We start from the raw sequence: 15,516 nt of genomic DNA on the forward strand, positions 1-15,516 counted from the left end.
AGCTCGAAATAAGCAGACCCATTCGCGCCGCAAATGCTCAGTTCATAATTCGGAATCAACCGGTGATTAATAAGTTGGCGAGCGCACCGCAATTGCCTTAGTCATTTGGTAAAGATAGAATTGCTACTCGATTGACTAGTCATAGAGTAATTAAGTACAACATGTCGCAGTCAGCAGTCAACTCTCGCAAGACTCCTCTCCGCATCAACGCTTTCCGGGAGAAACCTACTATCACACCACCACTTGCGTGGGACAAATGGACGCAACAATGGAGATTGGTATTGTGGGTGAAAGAAGGGATTCGATTGGAAACCTCGCTTAATGGACCACCTCAAGCGACCACGTACCCACCTGAACCCGTATTTGAAGAACCCGTGGAAAATCATACGTAAGCATCTGAAAGGGACAGAAAAACCGTAACCAACAATAAAAGGTAACTTGGCAAAATAGATGCAAAAAGATAGATCAAATTGGTATTTTGTGCGGGGATAAACCCTGGGAACACTGTGAACAAAAAGCTGCATCTCTCCTCTACCTATGTATTGGAACAGAAGGTCGTCGCATATTCAAAAGCAAACACCCCATTTCCAAATCGCAAAAAGAGACGTTAAAGGAACTTTGGCGAGTGATGGAGGATTCATTCATAAAAACTAGAAACATCACCATGATCGTTTCGTCTTCTTCTCTTCTAAACAACAAAAAGGGGAATCAGTGGAAAGTTTCTATGGACTTCTTATTGAACAAGCCAAAAATTGTAGTTTGGGGATGAAGAAAGAGCACACTTGAAAGAGAGAGTATTATCAACCAAAGCTCTTGAAGTTGTCAAAAACATGGGAATGGGGGCGCAAAGTCAACAGAAAAAAAATGAAAATTTGAATACTAACGCTCAATCGGTCAAAATTGTCAATAATTTCCAAGGACGCAATCTCAACACGAGTTACCAACAGCCACAAAAGGACTTCACTCGGTATCCAACTGTCCATCAAAACATCCAATACACTAGTATCTGCGCTAAATGTGGTCAGCGCTGCAAATTGTAAGAAATGCAATAACTGCGGAATTATAGTACATTTTGCAAAACAGTTTTGCGAACCTAAAAAAACACAGACCCAAATGTCAGAACTTCAACAAACAAATATCAACCAGATTGATACAAATACCACTAAAAGAGAAAATTAGGAATCTGTCAATTATATAACAAGTTGTCAACAACTCTATAATCAAATCTATGATTCTAACTATGATATTGACTCTGATGACTATGTGGCAGCTATCTCCAGTTACTCTGCAAACCATTTAAAACCCATCAACGCAAAAATTCAATAAGAAAACATCTCGGTAAAGTCAATTGTTGACTCAGGCAGCGTATGCAGTCTCAACCCAAAAACTCTAGCTAACAAAATCCTCAAAATTACACCACTTGCAAGATGTATCACTACGAAACAGGACAAAGGTCTCAAAACATTTTCGAATGAACTGATCAAAGTTTTGGCAAAAACTTTTAACAACAGTCACAAACAATAATTGGACTTGTGAAGAGGCTTGCTCAACAGTTGAAGGACGAACACAAACTAACCATTGAGAGAGATCTTTTCAACATTCTTGACCTGGCAGCGGTACAACAACAATCAAAAAGAGGTAAATGTGATAACAATATTGATAATTCTACATGTAAATTTACAATTGCGGCTCAACTTCCACATCTAATCTCAACAATTGGCCTCTCAAATACTCATGTAGTGAAATCAAAGTTAACAGCAATGCATCAAAAAGGTCGTCGCGTTCCGATTAATCTACAACCTAGAGTTACAATCGAATTAGATGGTCTACAAAAAAAATAATTTGAAATATTTTTTAGCTGCTCTGACGAATACCTAATATCCCGATAGTACTCAAAGTAAAGAATTATCAATCTATAAAATTAGCATTAGATTTTTAAAAAATAAATAAATCAATTCACAAAAATAAACATCAAATGCCCAACATTGAATTGTTAATAGATTCAATTTCACAAATTCTTACAAACACACGAAACGGACAACAAGCATATTTTTCAGCAATAGATCTCAAACATGCCTATAGTCAATTAGCACAAAGATATCGCAAAGCACTGTAATTTCAATATCATTTGTGGAGAATCCACCGGCACCTATAGATTAAAAACTGGAATTCACGGTCCTACTGAAATGCCAGCCAATTTTCAAAAAGCAATGGACAGCTGGACTTCAAAAAGCATGCCAGCTGAAATTCCAAAGCAATGGATTTCTTATTCCTACAGAAAAACGATACAGTGTCAATGAACTAGATCTTTCTACCTCCCTATAATTTCACAATTGAACATATGTTTGGAGCAAAAATGGGTCATGTTGACTACATCTCTAGAAATCTTTTTGCCAAGACTAAAAAATTTTCGTCGTATTTTGAACATTTTGTGCTGGCAACGATATCCAAATTTCAAAATTGCTTAAAACACCTAATCAAACGGAAACTACAAACAGAAGAAAACTTAGATAACATATTAAAGTTACATTCACTTTTTCAAACATCAAGTAGGTTGATCGCACCGCAAGCACCTAATTTATATCAAGACAATTCGCATATTCGGATTACAGCAATTGCATCTTAATCACAATATCTTAGAGATCATTACCAATTTCACCTCTTTTGGCACATCAGATGAAATCTATTAATCTCCACTTAAAAACGCCAATCGCGTCTTAAATACCCCTTTAAAATTCAAAACCACAAATTGCACTAAACAATCTGTCATTGCATGAAAGACATTCAGTTAACAAACTTGCTGCATCTCCGCTGCAAAAGTCAGACATTAAAGAATTCGAACATCCTGAATAAATATACCCACTAAAGCCCATATTTGATACCAACTTAAATAATCACCACAAATTGCTCATACTAGGCGCAAAAAAAACAATCAGTTCAAAAAGAGCTCAGTGCCCGAAATTGATGCAGTATTAATAACTCAAAAATTCACTCCATAAACGCTGTCTTCAATAGCCGAGACCTAAATCAACCAGACCTTAATATATATTTATATATATATATATATATATATATATATATATATATATATATATACATATAAATAATCACGGAGTACCCAAAACAATCAGATTAAATCATTCTAGATGTTTGACAGGCAAAAACTTTGAAACTTTTGGTACTGAAAACAATATTGAACCAATATATGCACCAGCAAATGACCTTAGAGGAATAGGTTTAGTTGAACGTCTTATTCAAATGATAAAACAACAAATATCATGCATGAAACACATCTAAATAAAAAATTTAATCTTGAACAGTCAATAAATGCAATTATACAACGTTTGCGAATATCTAAACAAAACAACAAAAACTTTGCCTTTTTAGGTACACTTTGGCAGACGCTGCAATACACCAGTTTCAAATATCACCACTAAACAAAATAAAAAAAAATTAATTTATAATAAAATAATTAAATTCTACTTAGACGAAGACACCATCCCAGGAAGATCGTATCTCACGGATCAACAATGAGCAGACACACGCATGTGCTCTGACGTCGAAATAGAGAAAGTCATAAATGCTGCAAACGTCCAAGCTCACGAGGAGCAAAAAAACCAAAAGACTAAGAGTAAAGGCTAATGTGGTCTGAAGATATCTCCAGACCGACCAATCCCGCGAAACGAAAGAAGCGTACACGTCATGATTGCACAAAAAATACATGCAGCGCGCAGACAAAAGAAAAATCTGAATGGCCTATACGAAGTGCTGGCCCCAGGAAACACAGTGGGGAAGATAAGCGCCACAACTATTGTAATCAAGGAACTAAATAGACCGGGGATACGCGTCCGAAATTCGGATTTTGCAAAATTTGGGATGAAAAACGAGATATACAGAGCTCGGTCATTATATCGATAGCAAAATGAAGAAATATCAAGAAAAAACGTTGGAGCAGAAAATCATTAACCATAAAAAGGATTTGTTGAGAAAAGACATGGGCAGCAAGAAAATTAAGGCAAATCCAATTAACCTGACGACGTCAGTATTGTATCTTCTGTACAATGTCGCATTTCAACCTCCAGTAACGTCACTCGTGCCTTAAAAATAAAAAAACGCAACCCTAAGCACGATGAGGCTTTCCATATTAAAATTAGCAATAAAAATATCCCGATATTATTATCTATAGCACAGGATCAGAATCCGATCACCTTAGTTTTGTCACTAAATGCCTTAAGAAATTAGATGATGACAACTCGAGAACTTATTTTCAAAAATGCCATTTCGCTTAAACGGAAATTGAATGGCTTTGGTTCAAATTAACCCAAACTGGTATATCACCACTTGAAAATGGAACGGAAGCTATATAAGCAATACCAAAACAATCAACATTAAAACGCCAAAGATCTTTCCTTGGGTCAGTACACTATTTAAGTAAATTCATACCAAATCAAGCAGAACTTTGCCAACCCCTTAGACCACTTTTAAAAAAAAATCCGGTAAATTTTTCTGGACTGACAACCACACTAAACATTTCAACATAATAAAGAAAAAATTGCTGCAAGCACCGAAAATAGCCATTATAATCCAAAACCGAAGTTCGTGCAAATTGTGATGCTTCCCGTTCTGGATTGGGTGCTGCCCTCGAACAAAACACTCTGATTGGTGGAAACCCATAGCATTTGCAATCACGATTTCTTGATCCTACAGAAGAACAATACAGTGTCATTGAACTATAAAAATTGGGAGCCGTTTGGACAATCGACTACTTAAAATACTACCCATACGGGAACGAATTAACTGTACTAACAGACCATCGCGCTTTACTATCAAGCCTAAAGGAACATAGATCCAACAAGTCTTACAATAGTTGTCTTTCTAGATGGATTGACCCTCTACTTCCCTATAATTTCACAATTGAACATATGTTTGGAGCAAAAATGGGTCACGTTGACTACATCTCTAGAAATCTTTTTGCCAAGACTAAAAAATTTTTGTCGTATTTTGAACATTTTGTGCTGGCAACGATATTCAAATTTCAAAATTGCTTAAAACACCTAATCAAACATAAACTACAAACAGAAGAAAACTTAGATAACATATTAAAGTTACATTCACTTTTTCAAACATCAAGTAGGTTAATCGCACCGCAAGCAACTAATTTATATCAAGACAATTCGCATATTCGGGTTACAGCAATTGCATCTTAATCACAATATCTTAGAGATCATTAGCAATTTCATCTCTTTTGGCACATCAGAAGAAATCTACCAGACGTTAAAATATAGACATATATGTATATATATATATATATATATAATATATATAAACATATATATATATATATATATATATATATATATATATATATATATATATATATATATATATATATATATATATATATATATATATTTATATATATATATATATATATAATCACGGAGTACCCAAAACAATCAGATTATATCTTGCTAGATGTTTGACAGGCAAAAACTTTGAAACTTTTGGTACTGAAAACAATATTGAACCAATATATGCACCAGCAAATGACCTTAGAGGATTAGGTATAGTTGAACGTCTTATTCAAATGATAAAACAACAAATATCATGCATGAAACACATCTAAATAAAAAAATTTAATCTTGAACAGTCAATAAATGCAATTATACAACGTTTGCGAATATCTAAACAAAAACAACAAAAACTTCGCCTTTTTAGGTACACTTTGGCAGACGCTTCAATACACCAGTTTCAAATATCACCACTAAATAAAATAATAAAAAATTAATTTATAATAAAATAATTAAATTCTACTTAGAAGAAGACACCATCCCAGGAAAATCGTATCTCACGGATCAACAATGAGCAGACACACGCATGTGCTCTGACGTCGAAATAGAGAAAGTCATAAATGCTGCAAACGTCCAAGCTCACGAGGAGCAAAAAAAACCAAAAGACTAAGAGTAAAGGCTAATGTGGTCTGAAGATATCTCCAGACCGACCAATCCCGCGAAACGAAAGAAGCGTACACGTCATGATTGCACAAAAAATACATGCAGCGCGCAGAAAAAAGAAAAATCTGAATGGCCTATACGAAGTGCTGGCCCCAGGAAACACAGTGGGGAAGATAAGCGCGACAACTATTGTAATCAAGGAACTAAATAGACCGGAGATACGCGTCCGAAATTCGGATTTTGCAAAATTTGGGATGAAAAACGAGATATACAGAGCTCGGTCATTATATCGATAGCATAACGAAGAAATATCAAGAAAAGACGTTGGAGCAGAAAATCATTAACCATAAAAAGGACTTGTTGAGAAAAGACATGGGCAGCAAGAAAATTAAGGCAAACCCAATTAACCTGACGACGTCAGTTTTGTATCTTCTGTACAATGTCGCATTTCAACCTCCAGTAACGTCACTCGTGCCTTAAAAATAAAAAAACGCAACCCCAAGCACGATGAGGCTTTCCATATTAAAATTAGCAATAAAAACATCCCGATATTATTATTTATAGCACAGGATCAGAATCCGATCACCTTAGTTATGTCACTAAATGCCTTAAGAAATTAGATGATGACAACTCGAGAACTTATCTTCAAAAATGCCATTTCGCTCAAACGGAAATTGAATGGCTTTGGTTCAAATTCATCCAAACTGGTATATCACCACTTGAAAATGGAACGGAAGCTATATAAGCAATACCAACACAATCAACATTAAAACGCCAAAGATCTTTCCTTGGGTCAGTACACTATTTAGGTAAATTCATACCAAATCAAGCAGAACTTTGCCAACCCCTTAGACCACTTTTAAAAAAAATCCGGTAAATTTTTCTGGCCTCACAACCACACTAAACATTTCAACATAATAAAGAAAAAAATAGCTGCAAGCACCGAAAATAGCCATTATAATCCAAAACCGAAATTCGTGCAAATTGTGATGCTTCCCGTTCTGGATTGGGTGCTGCCCTCGAACAAAACACTTGGTGGAAACCCATAGCATTTGCAATCACGATTTCTTGATCCTACAGAAGAACAATACAGTGTCATTGAACTATAAAAATTGGGAGCCGTTTGGTCAATCGACTACTTAAAATACTACCCATACGGGGACGAATTAACTGTACTAACAGACCATCGCGTTTTACTATCAAGCCTAAAGGAACATAGATCCAACAAGTCTTACAATAGTTGTCTTTCTAGATGAATTGACCGTCTACCTCCCTATAATTTCACAATTGAACACATACCTGGAGCAAAAACGGGTCTTGTAGACTACATCTCTAGAAATCTTTTTGCCAAAGCTAAGTAATTTTTGTCGAACTTTGATCATTTTGTGCTGGCAACGATATCCAAAGTTGAAAAATTATTTAGCTGCTCTGACGAACACCTAATATCCCGATAGTAATCACGGCAAAGAATCATCAATCTATAAAATTAGCATTAGATTTTTAAAATTTAAATAAATCAATTCACAAAAATAAACATCAAATGCCCAACATTGAATTGTTAATAGCTTCAATTTCACAACTTCTTACAAACACACGAAACGGACAACAAGCATATTTTTCAGCAATAGATCTCAAATATGCCTATAGTCAATTAGCACAAAGATACCGCAAAGCACTGTAATTTCAATATCATTTGTGGAGAATCCACCGGCACCTATAGATTAAAAACTGGAATTCACGGTCCTACTGAAATGCCAGCCAACTTTCAAAAAGCAATGGACAGCTGGATTTCAAAAAGCATGCCAGCTGAAGTTCCAAAGCAATGGATTTCCTATTCCTACAGAAAAACGATACAGTGTAAATGAACTGGATCTTTTGGGAGTCGTTTGGTCAATCGACTACTTTAAATACTACCTATGCGGAAAGGACTTCACTGTAATAATAGACCATTGAGTTTTACTATCAATCCTAAAGGAACATAGATCCAACAAGTCTTACAATAGTCATCTTTCAAGATGAATTGACCCTCTACTTCCCTATAATTTCACAATTGAACATATGCTTGGAGCAAAAATGGGTCATGTTGACTACATCTCTAGAAATCTTTTTGCCAAGACTAAAAAATTTTTGTCGTTTTTGAACATTTTGTGCTGGCAACGATATCCAAATTTCAAAATTCCTTAAAACACCTAATCAAACAAAAACTACAAACAGTAGAAAACTTAGATAACGTATTAAAGTTACATTCACTTTTTCAAACATCAAGTAGGTTAATCGCACCGCAAGCACCTAATTTATATCAAGACAATTCGCATATTCGGATTACAGCAATTGCATCTTAATCACAATATCTTAGAGATCATTACCAATTTCATCTCTTTTGGCACATCAGATGAAATCTATTAATCTCCACTTAAAAACGCCAATCGCGTCTTAAATACCCCCTTTAAATTTCAAAACCACAAATTGCAATAAACAATATGTCATTGCATGAAAGACATTCAGTTAACAAACTTGCTGCATCTCCGCTGCAAAAGTCAGAACTTAAAGAATGCGAACATCCTGAATAAATATACCCAATAAAGCCCATATTTGATACCAACTTAAATAATCACCACAAATTCCTCAAACTGGGCGCAAAAAAACAATCAACTCAAAAAGAGCTCAGTGCCCGAAATTGAAGCAGTATTCATAACTCACAAAATCACTCCATAAACACTATTTTCAATAGCCGAGACCTAAATCAACCAGACCTTAACATATAGACAGATATGTATATATATATATATATATATATATATATATATATATATATATATATATATATATATTAATGTATAATAAACATATATATATATATATATATATATATATATATGTATATAAATATATATATATATATATATATATATAATCACGGAGTACCCAAAACAATCAGATTAAATCAAGCTAGATGTTGGACAGGCAAAAACTTTGAAACTTTTGGTACTGAAAACAATATTGAACCAAAATTTGCACCAGCAAATGACCTTACAGGAATAGGTTTAGTTGAACGTCTTTTTCAAATGATAAAACAACAAATATCATGCATGAAACACATCTAAAAAAATTTAATCTTGAACAGTCAATAAATGCAATTATACAACGTTTGCGAATATCTAAACAAAAACAACAAAAACTTCGCCTTTTTAGGTACACTTTGGCAGACGCTGCAATACACCAGTTTCAAATATCACCACTAAAAAAAATAATAAAAAATTAATTTATAATAAAATAATTAAATTTTATTTAGACGAAGACACCATCCCAGGAAGATCGTATCTCACGGATCAACAATCAGCAGACACACGCATGTGCTCTGACGTCGAAATAGAGAAAGTCATAAATGCTGCAAACTTCCAAGCTCACGAGGAGCAAAAAAAACCAAAAGACTAAGAATAAAGGCTAATGTGGTCTGAAGATATCTCCAGACCGACCAATGCCGCGAAACGAAAGAAGCGTACAAGTCATGATTGCACGAAAAATACATACAGCGCGCAGACAAAAGAAAATCTGGATGGCCTATACGAAGTGCTGGCCCCAGGAAACACAGTGGGGAAGATAAGCCCGACAACTATTGTAATCAAGGAACTAAATAGACCGGAGATACGCGTCCGAAATTCGGATTTTGCAAAATTTGGGATGAAAAATGAGATATACAGAGCTCAGTCATTATATCGATAGCAAAACGAAGAAATATTAAGAAAAGACGTTGGAGCAGAAAATCATTAACCATAAAAAAACCTGTTGAGAAAAGACATGGGCAGCAAGAAATTTCAGGCAACCCCAATTAACCTGACGACGTCAGTATTATATCTTCTGTACCATGTTGCATTTCAACCTCCAGTAACGTCACTCGTGCCTTAAAAATAAAAAAAAACGCAACCCCAAGCACGATGAGGCTTTCCATATTAAAATTAGCAATAAAAACATCCCGATATTATTATTTATAGCACAGGATCAGAATCCGATCACCTTAGTTATGTCACTAAATGCCTTAAGAAATTAGATGATGACAACTAGAGAATTTATCTTCAAAAATGCAATTTCGCTTAAACGGAAATTGAATGGCTTTGGTTCAAACTCATCCAAACTGGTATATCACCACTTGAAAATGGAACGGCAGCTATATTAGCAATACCAACACAATCAACATTAAAACGCCTAAGATCTTCCCTTGGGTCAGTACACTATTTAAGTAAATTCATACCAAATCTAGCAGAACTTTGCCAACCCCTTAGACCACTTTTAAAAAAATCCGCTAAATTTTTCTGGACTGACAACCACACTAAACATTTCAACATAATAAAGAAAAAACTGCTGCAAGCACCGAAAATAGCCATTATAATCCAAAACCGAAGTTCGTGCAAATTGTGATGCTTCCCGTTCTGGATTGGGTGCTGCCCTCGAACAAAACACTCTGATTGATGGAAACCCATAGCATTTGCAATCACGATTTCTTGATCCTACAGAAGAACAATACAGTGTCATTGAACTATAAAAATTGGGAGCCGTTTGGTCAATCGACTACCTAAAATACTACCCATAGGGGAACGAATTAACGGTAACAACAGACCATCGCGCTTTACTATCAAGCCTAAAGGAACATAGATCCAACAAGTCTTACAATAGTTGTCTTTCTAGATGAATTGACCGTCTACCTCCCTATAACTTCACAATTGAACACATACCTGGAGCAAAAACGGGTCTTGTAGACTACATCTCTAGAAATCGTTTTGCCAAAGCTAAGTAATTTTTGTCGAATTTTGATCATTTTGTGCTGGCAACGATATACAAATATCGGGATTCCTTTAAACACCTAATCAAACATAAACTACAACTAGTAGAACAATTAGATAACATATTAAAGTTACTTTCACCTTTTCAAACATCAAGCAGGTCAATCGCACCGCAAATATCTAATTTAATTCAAGACAATTCGCATATTTGGATTACAGCAACTGCATCTTAATAAAAATATCTTAATGTTTCATTACCAATTGCATCTCAATTGGCACATCAGAATAAATCTAATAATCCCCAATTAAAACGCCAATGGCGTCGCAAATATCCCTTTAAAAATCAAAAACACAATTTGCACTGAATAATCTGCCATTGCATAAATCACATTCTATTAACAAACTTGCTGCATCTCCGCTGCAAAACTCATAAATTGAAGAATGCGAACAATCTGAACAATTAAACCCAATAAAGCCCATATTTGATACCAATTTAAATAATCACCAAAAATTCTTCAAATTATCCGCGGAACTACCAAATTCCAACTAAAAATACAATCAACTCAAACATACCTTGCTTTTTGTCCGAAATGGATTCAGTATTCGTTATTCAAAAAATTACTCCATAACGCTCTCTCCAATAGCCGAGACCTAAATCAACAAATCGACACCCACAAAATCAACGCCCGATTCACCTTCTCCGATAATTTACCCTCAACCACGACAACAACAAACATCTTGTCCAATACTGATACAACGCCCTCTACTGGTGCCATAGACAACGCGCACGATCTCAGATTGACAGATAACATCAACAGGAACTTCAGCAAAAAGTTGTTGGCAATCTTGAATGGAAAAGACGCTAGCTTGAAAGAGGTACGAGAATGCGTCATTCGCAACGACGAGGAACGATTGAAGGATATCAGCCCATATATCCATTCGTAATGGCGAGATATGAGTGTGAAACAAGGATGCCTATGCATCGATAAGCGTATGATGATAGTCAAAACCATCCTTGACGCTGTGCTGGAGGACATCCACTCCATACACCCCGGGAGTTTTGCTATGCTATCACTAGCGCAAAGCATTTGGTGGCCGTACATCCACCGAGATATATTGGCTAAAGCTAATGAGTGCAAAACCTGCAAGGAAATTGGTAAAAACTTAAAACCAGTGATTCCGTATAGCAAGTGGTCACCTTTACCTAACCGAACAACGAAATCCAAATGGACTTTGGCGGACCTATGATTAATGAAAAGGGTATAGAACAATAATTCCTTACAAGTATCGATCGATACTCAAAATACTCCTCAGTGGAAATAGTAAATAACGCATCTAGCACGAATTTAATTAAATTTTTTAGTACATATTTACATATACATATAAATATATATATATATATATATATATATATATATATATATATTATATATATATATATATATATATATATATAATGACGGAGTACCCAGAACAATCAGATTAGATCAAGCTAGATGTTTAACAGGCAAAAGTTTTAAAACATTTTGCACAGAAAACAATATTGAACTAATAAATGTACCTGCAAATGACCATAGAGCAATAAGTTTAGTCTAAAGTCTCATTCAAACTATAAAACGTCAATTATCAAGCAAGAAACACAACTAAATAAAAAAAATTAATCTTGAACATTCAATACATGCAATTATACAACGTTTGAGAATATCAAAACGAAAAACGACAAATATTGACCATTTGAAGCACACTTTATGCAGACGCTGTAATACACCCATTTCAAATATCACCACTAAAAAAACTAAGAAAAATTTAATTTATGATAAAATGATTAAATATTATTTATAGGAAAATACCATCCCAGGAAGATCGTACCCCACGGATGAACAGTGGGCAGACACAGTCATGAGCTCTGACGTCGAAGTAGAAAAAGTTTTAAGCGCTACAAACGCCCGAGCTCACCAGGAGCAACAATAACCAAAAGACTTAGAGTCATGGCTAATATGATCTGAAGGTATTTCCAGACCGACCAATACCGCGAAACAAAAGAAGCGTACAAGTCAAAATTGCACGAAGAATTCATGCAGCGCGCAGACAAAAGAAAAATCTGGATGGCTCATACGAAGTCCTGGCTTAAAGAAGCACAGTGGGGAAGATAAGCCCGACCACTAGTGTAATCAAGGAACCAAATAGACCGGAGATACGCGTCCGAAGTTCGGATATTGCCCAATATCAGACGAAAAATGAGAAGGATACAGATCTTGGTCAATATATCGAGAGATAACTAAAAAAAATTCAAGAAAAGACTTTGGAGCCGAAAAACATTGACCAAAAAAAGGACCTGTTGAGAAAAAACATGGGCAGCAAGAAAATTAAGGCAACGGCAAACAACCTGATTACGTCAGAATTGTATCTTGTGGACAACTTTGCAATTCAACCTCCAGTAACGTTGCTCGTGCCTTAAAGATAAGAATACCCGAACGCAACCCCAAGCACGATGCGGCATTCCAAAACCGGTCAGATCTGACACAAACTTCGAATTTCAGCTCACCAGTACCAATTGCTGCTCCACCTACACAACCCACTGCAGCAGGACCATCTGCGCCGCAAATAACCCCCATCTTGCGGAATGAAAAGCGAACCAGTCAAGTCGGCGATACGTCTGACTCCGATACATCGTTAGTGAAAAGGAGTAAGCGGCAATTTAAGAAGCAGAAAAAAGCCCCCCCGTCTCAATCCCTTGTGCAAAACATTCAGAATACCGAAAGATATTCAACAGAAATTGCAGTTTCGGATACAACATTTAGTAGTGTTGCATCTCCGAGAAACTCAAATAAAGGTAGACAGTAGATACAAGCGCTAATTTGCCAAGCAAAATGACTGTATTAGAGGCGGAAGAACGTTCAGAAAAATCTGAATAAATTCTTGAAAACTCTTTAAACTCGATATTTTATTTTATTATTTTATATTTTATTATTAGATAACTGGTGAATAAGTACTAATTTTCTGATTTTATTTATTAAATTTTTATTTTTCTACAGCAAAGGGAAATGTCATACGGGATGTATATTACCATCAGAATATACATTACCTTATTTTAGTTCAGATATTATCTTTTCATCCAATTCAAGGGCAGTTGATCTTAACTCAGTTCGTCATGTACCATTTGATTATTATTTCGTGATTTTTCAACCAGGTAGACAGGAAACTGTCTATTCATACTATAAACAAACTTCTACTTCCTCTCTAAAGTGTGAACGAGCCCATAATTTGTTCATTTCCTTTTGATCAAACTTTCATCATTTTATTTTCATTCATCTCCTTTGCATCTATGTAAATCAGGTGCAATTTAAAGTCAACTGCTTTTCAATTAGAAAGCTAAAAATAAGCAAAGCCATTCGCGTCGCAAATGCTCAGTTCGTAATTCGGAATCAACCGGTGATTAATAAGTTGGCGAGCGCACCGCATTTGCCTTAGTCGGTTGGTAAAGATACAACTGCTACTCGATTGACTAGTCACAGAGTAAGTCAGTACAACACTGTTATTCTCACTCTATTTTGTTTCCACTGGTAATCCTTTATATCAGTTTTTTTCCACTCGTTAAATTGTTACTAAGATACTAGTAATAGAGATACTGGTAACAGTTTCCCGATTATAATAGTCTATAAGACTATGAGTCGACCCATGAAAAGAGTGAGCTCGACGTTTTCGTCTGTCAAAAGACCAAAAAAAAGAGTTGTATTGAGTTTAGAGGTGTGCACGACTGTGCAGTTTGTGTCAACATCGCTGCCCTTTGACATTTTGGGTCTTTTCATAAAGACTAGAGATCTGCTTGGGCTGAACGGTTAACACCTTCTCCGCGTGATTAGTAATAACCTGGTCTGAGAAGATGATAGACCTCAGCCTGTTCTCTGGACTGTTTGATCCTCATCTGGTGCTGCCATTCTGTATCCAAGTGATTCTGAACTTTCATTCGCTGCAGTTGCTTACGAAGGTTCTCTTCTCGTAATCTGAAATGAACAAGCAGCTCTGTATGTTCAGCTGTAAAAAAATATCTATCCCTCCACCCCACACAACCCCGCCTCACCCCATCCTACACCACCCCACTTCTACTAACTCGGTAAATTAGGATCTTCCATAATTGAGGTTTTAGTGTTCATAAATTGTGAATGCTAGTTCTGCCTTTCATTGGGTTCCACCATCAATAATAATCTGATAACAATCAAATCATTGCAAAAATACGTGTTATTTTGTTACTACAGCGTTTTGAATGCAAAAAAAAGATTGCTCGGGGGACCCGGGCTGAGGTGTCAACGCTAAAAAAAATGCTTAAAAAATGTAAGATTTGAGCTGAACGCGGTGAATGCGGTAAAAAACAAAAAATTCGCCGCCAAGAATGACAAATCTTAGAAAAATTCACCGCTAAATTTACCAAATATCATCACCGCAGAAAATATTGCAAAAAATGTAAGAATAGCTGTGAATGCGTTGAGAAAGCTAAAAAAATTCCACTCTAAGAATAGAAAATCTTACAAACCTTCACCGCCAAACTAATAAATACCTTCTTCAGTGCAGAAAATACTCTAAAAAATCTAATGATAGCAGTGAATGTGTTAAGAGCCAGTAAAAGAAAAATTCACTGCTCTAAAACTCAAACCGTGCAACGGTTTCTATTTAGGGTTTGTTTCCCTTTACATTTCCTAACTTGCCATTTCTCACAAAAAACTTTGCAGCAACCAGCCGACAAATGAAACTTTCAACTTTTAAAAAGAACTCGTTTTCGTAAATCA

The 15,516-nt window shown here is 35.6% G+C and overlaps 2 protein-coding genes across 2 annotated transcripts in view; both read right to left on the reverse strand.

Moving 5' to 3' along the window:
- The window catches only part of LOC142339098 (elongator complex protein 4-like), a 323,966-nt gene that overhangs the window by 173,259 nt on the left and 135,191 nt on the right, over nucleotides 1–15,516 (reverse strand). The window lies entirely within an intron of this gene.
- LOC142339749 (coiled-coil domain-containing protein 81-like) overlaps nucleotides 1–15,516 on the reverse strand; it is a 60,231-nt gene that overhangs the window by 2,243 nt on the left and 42,472 nt on the right. The window contains exon 7 of the mRNA XM_075390002.1: nucleotides 14,603–14,736. Coding sequence (XP_075246117.1) covers nucleotides 14,603–14,736 — 134 coding nt within the window. The remainder of the gene's footprint in view (nucleotides 1–14,602; nucleotides 14,737–15,516) is intronic.

Source organism: Convolutriloba macropyga, chromosome 5 (assembly GCF_964194025.1).
Source record: "Convolutriloba macropyga chromosome 5, txConMacr16.3, whole genome shotgun sequence".
NCBI classification, from domain to species: domain Eukaryota; kingdom Metazoa; phylum Xenacoelomorpha; order Acoela; family Convolutidae; genus Convolutriloba; species Convolutriloba macropyga.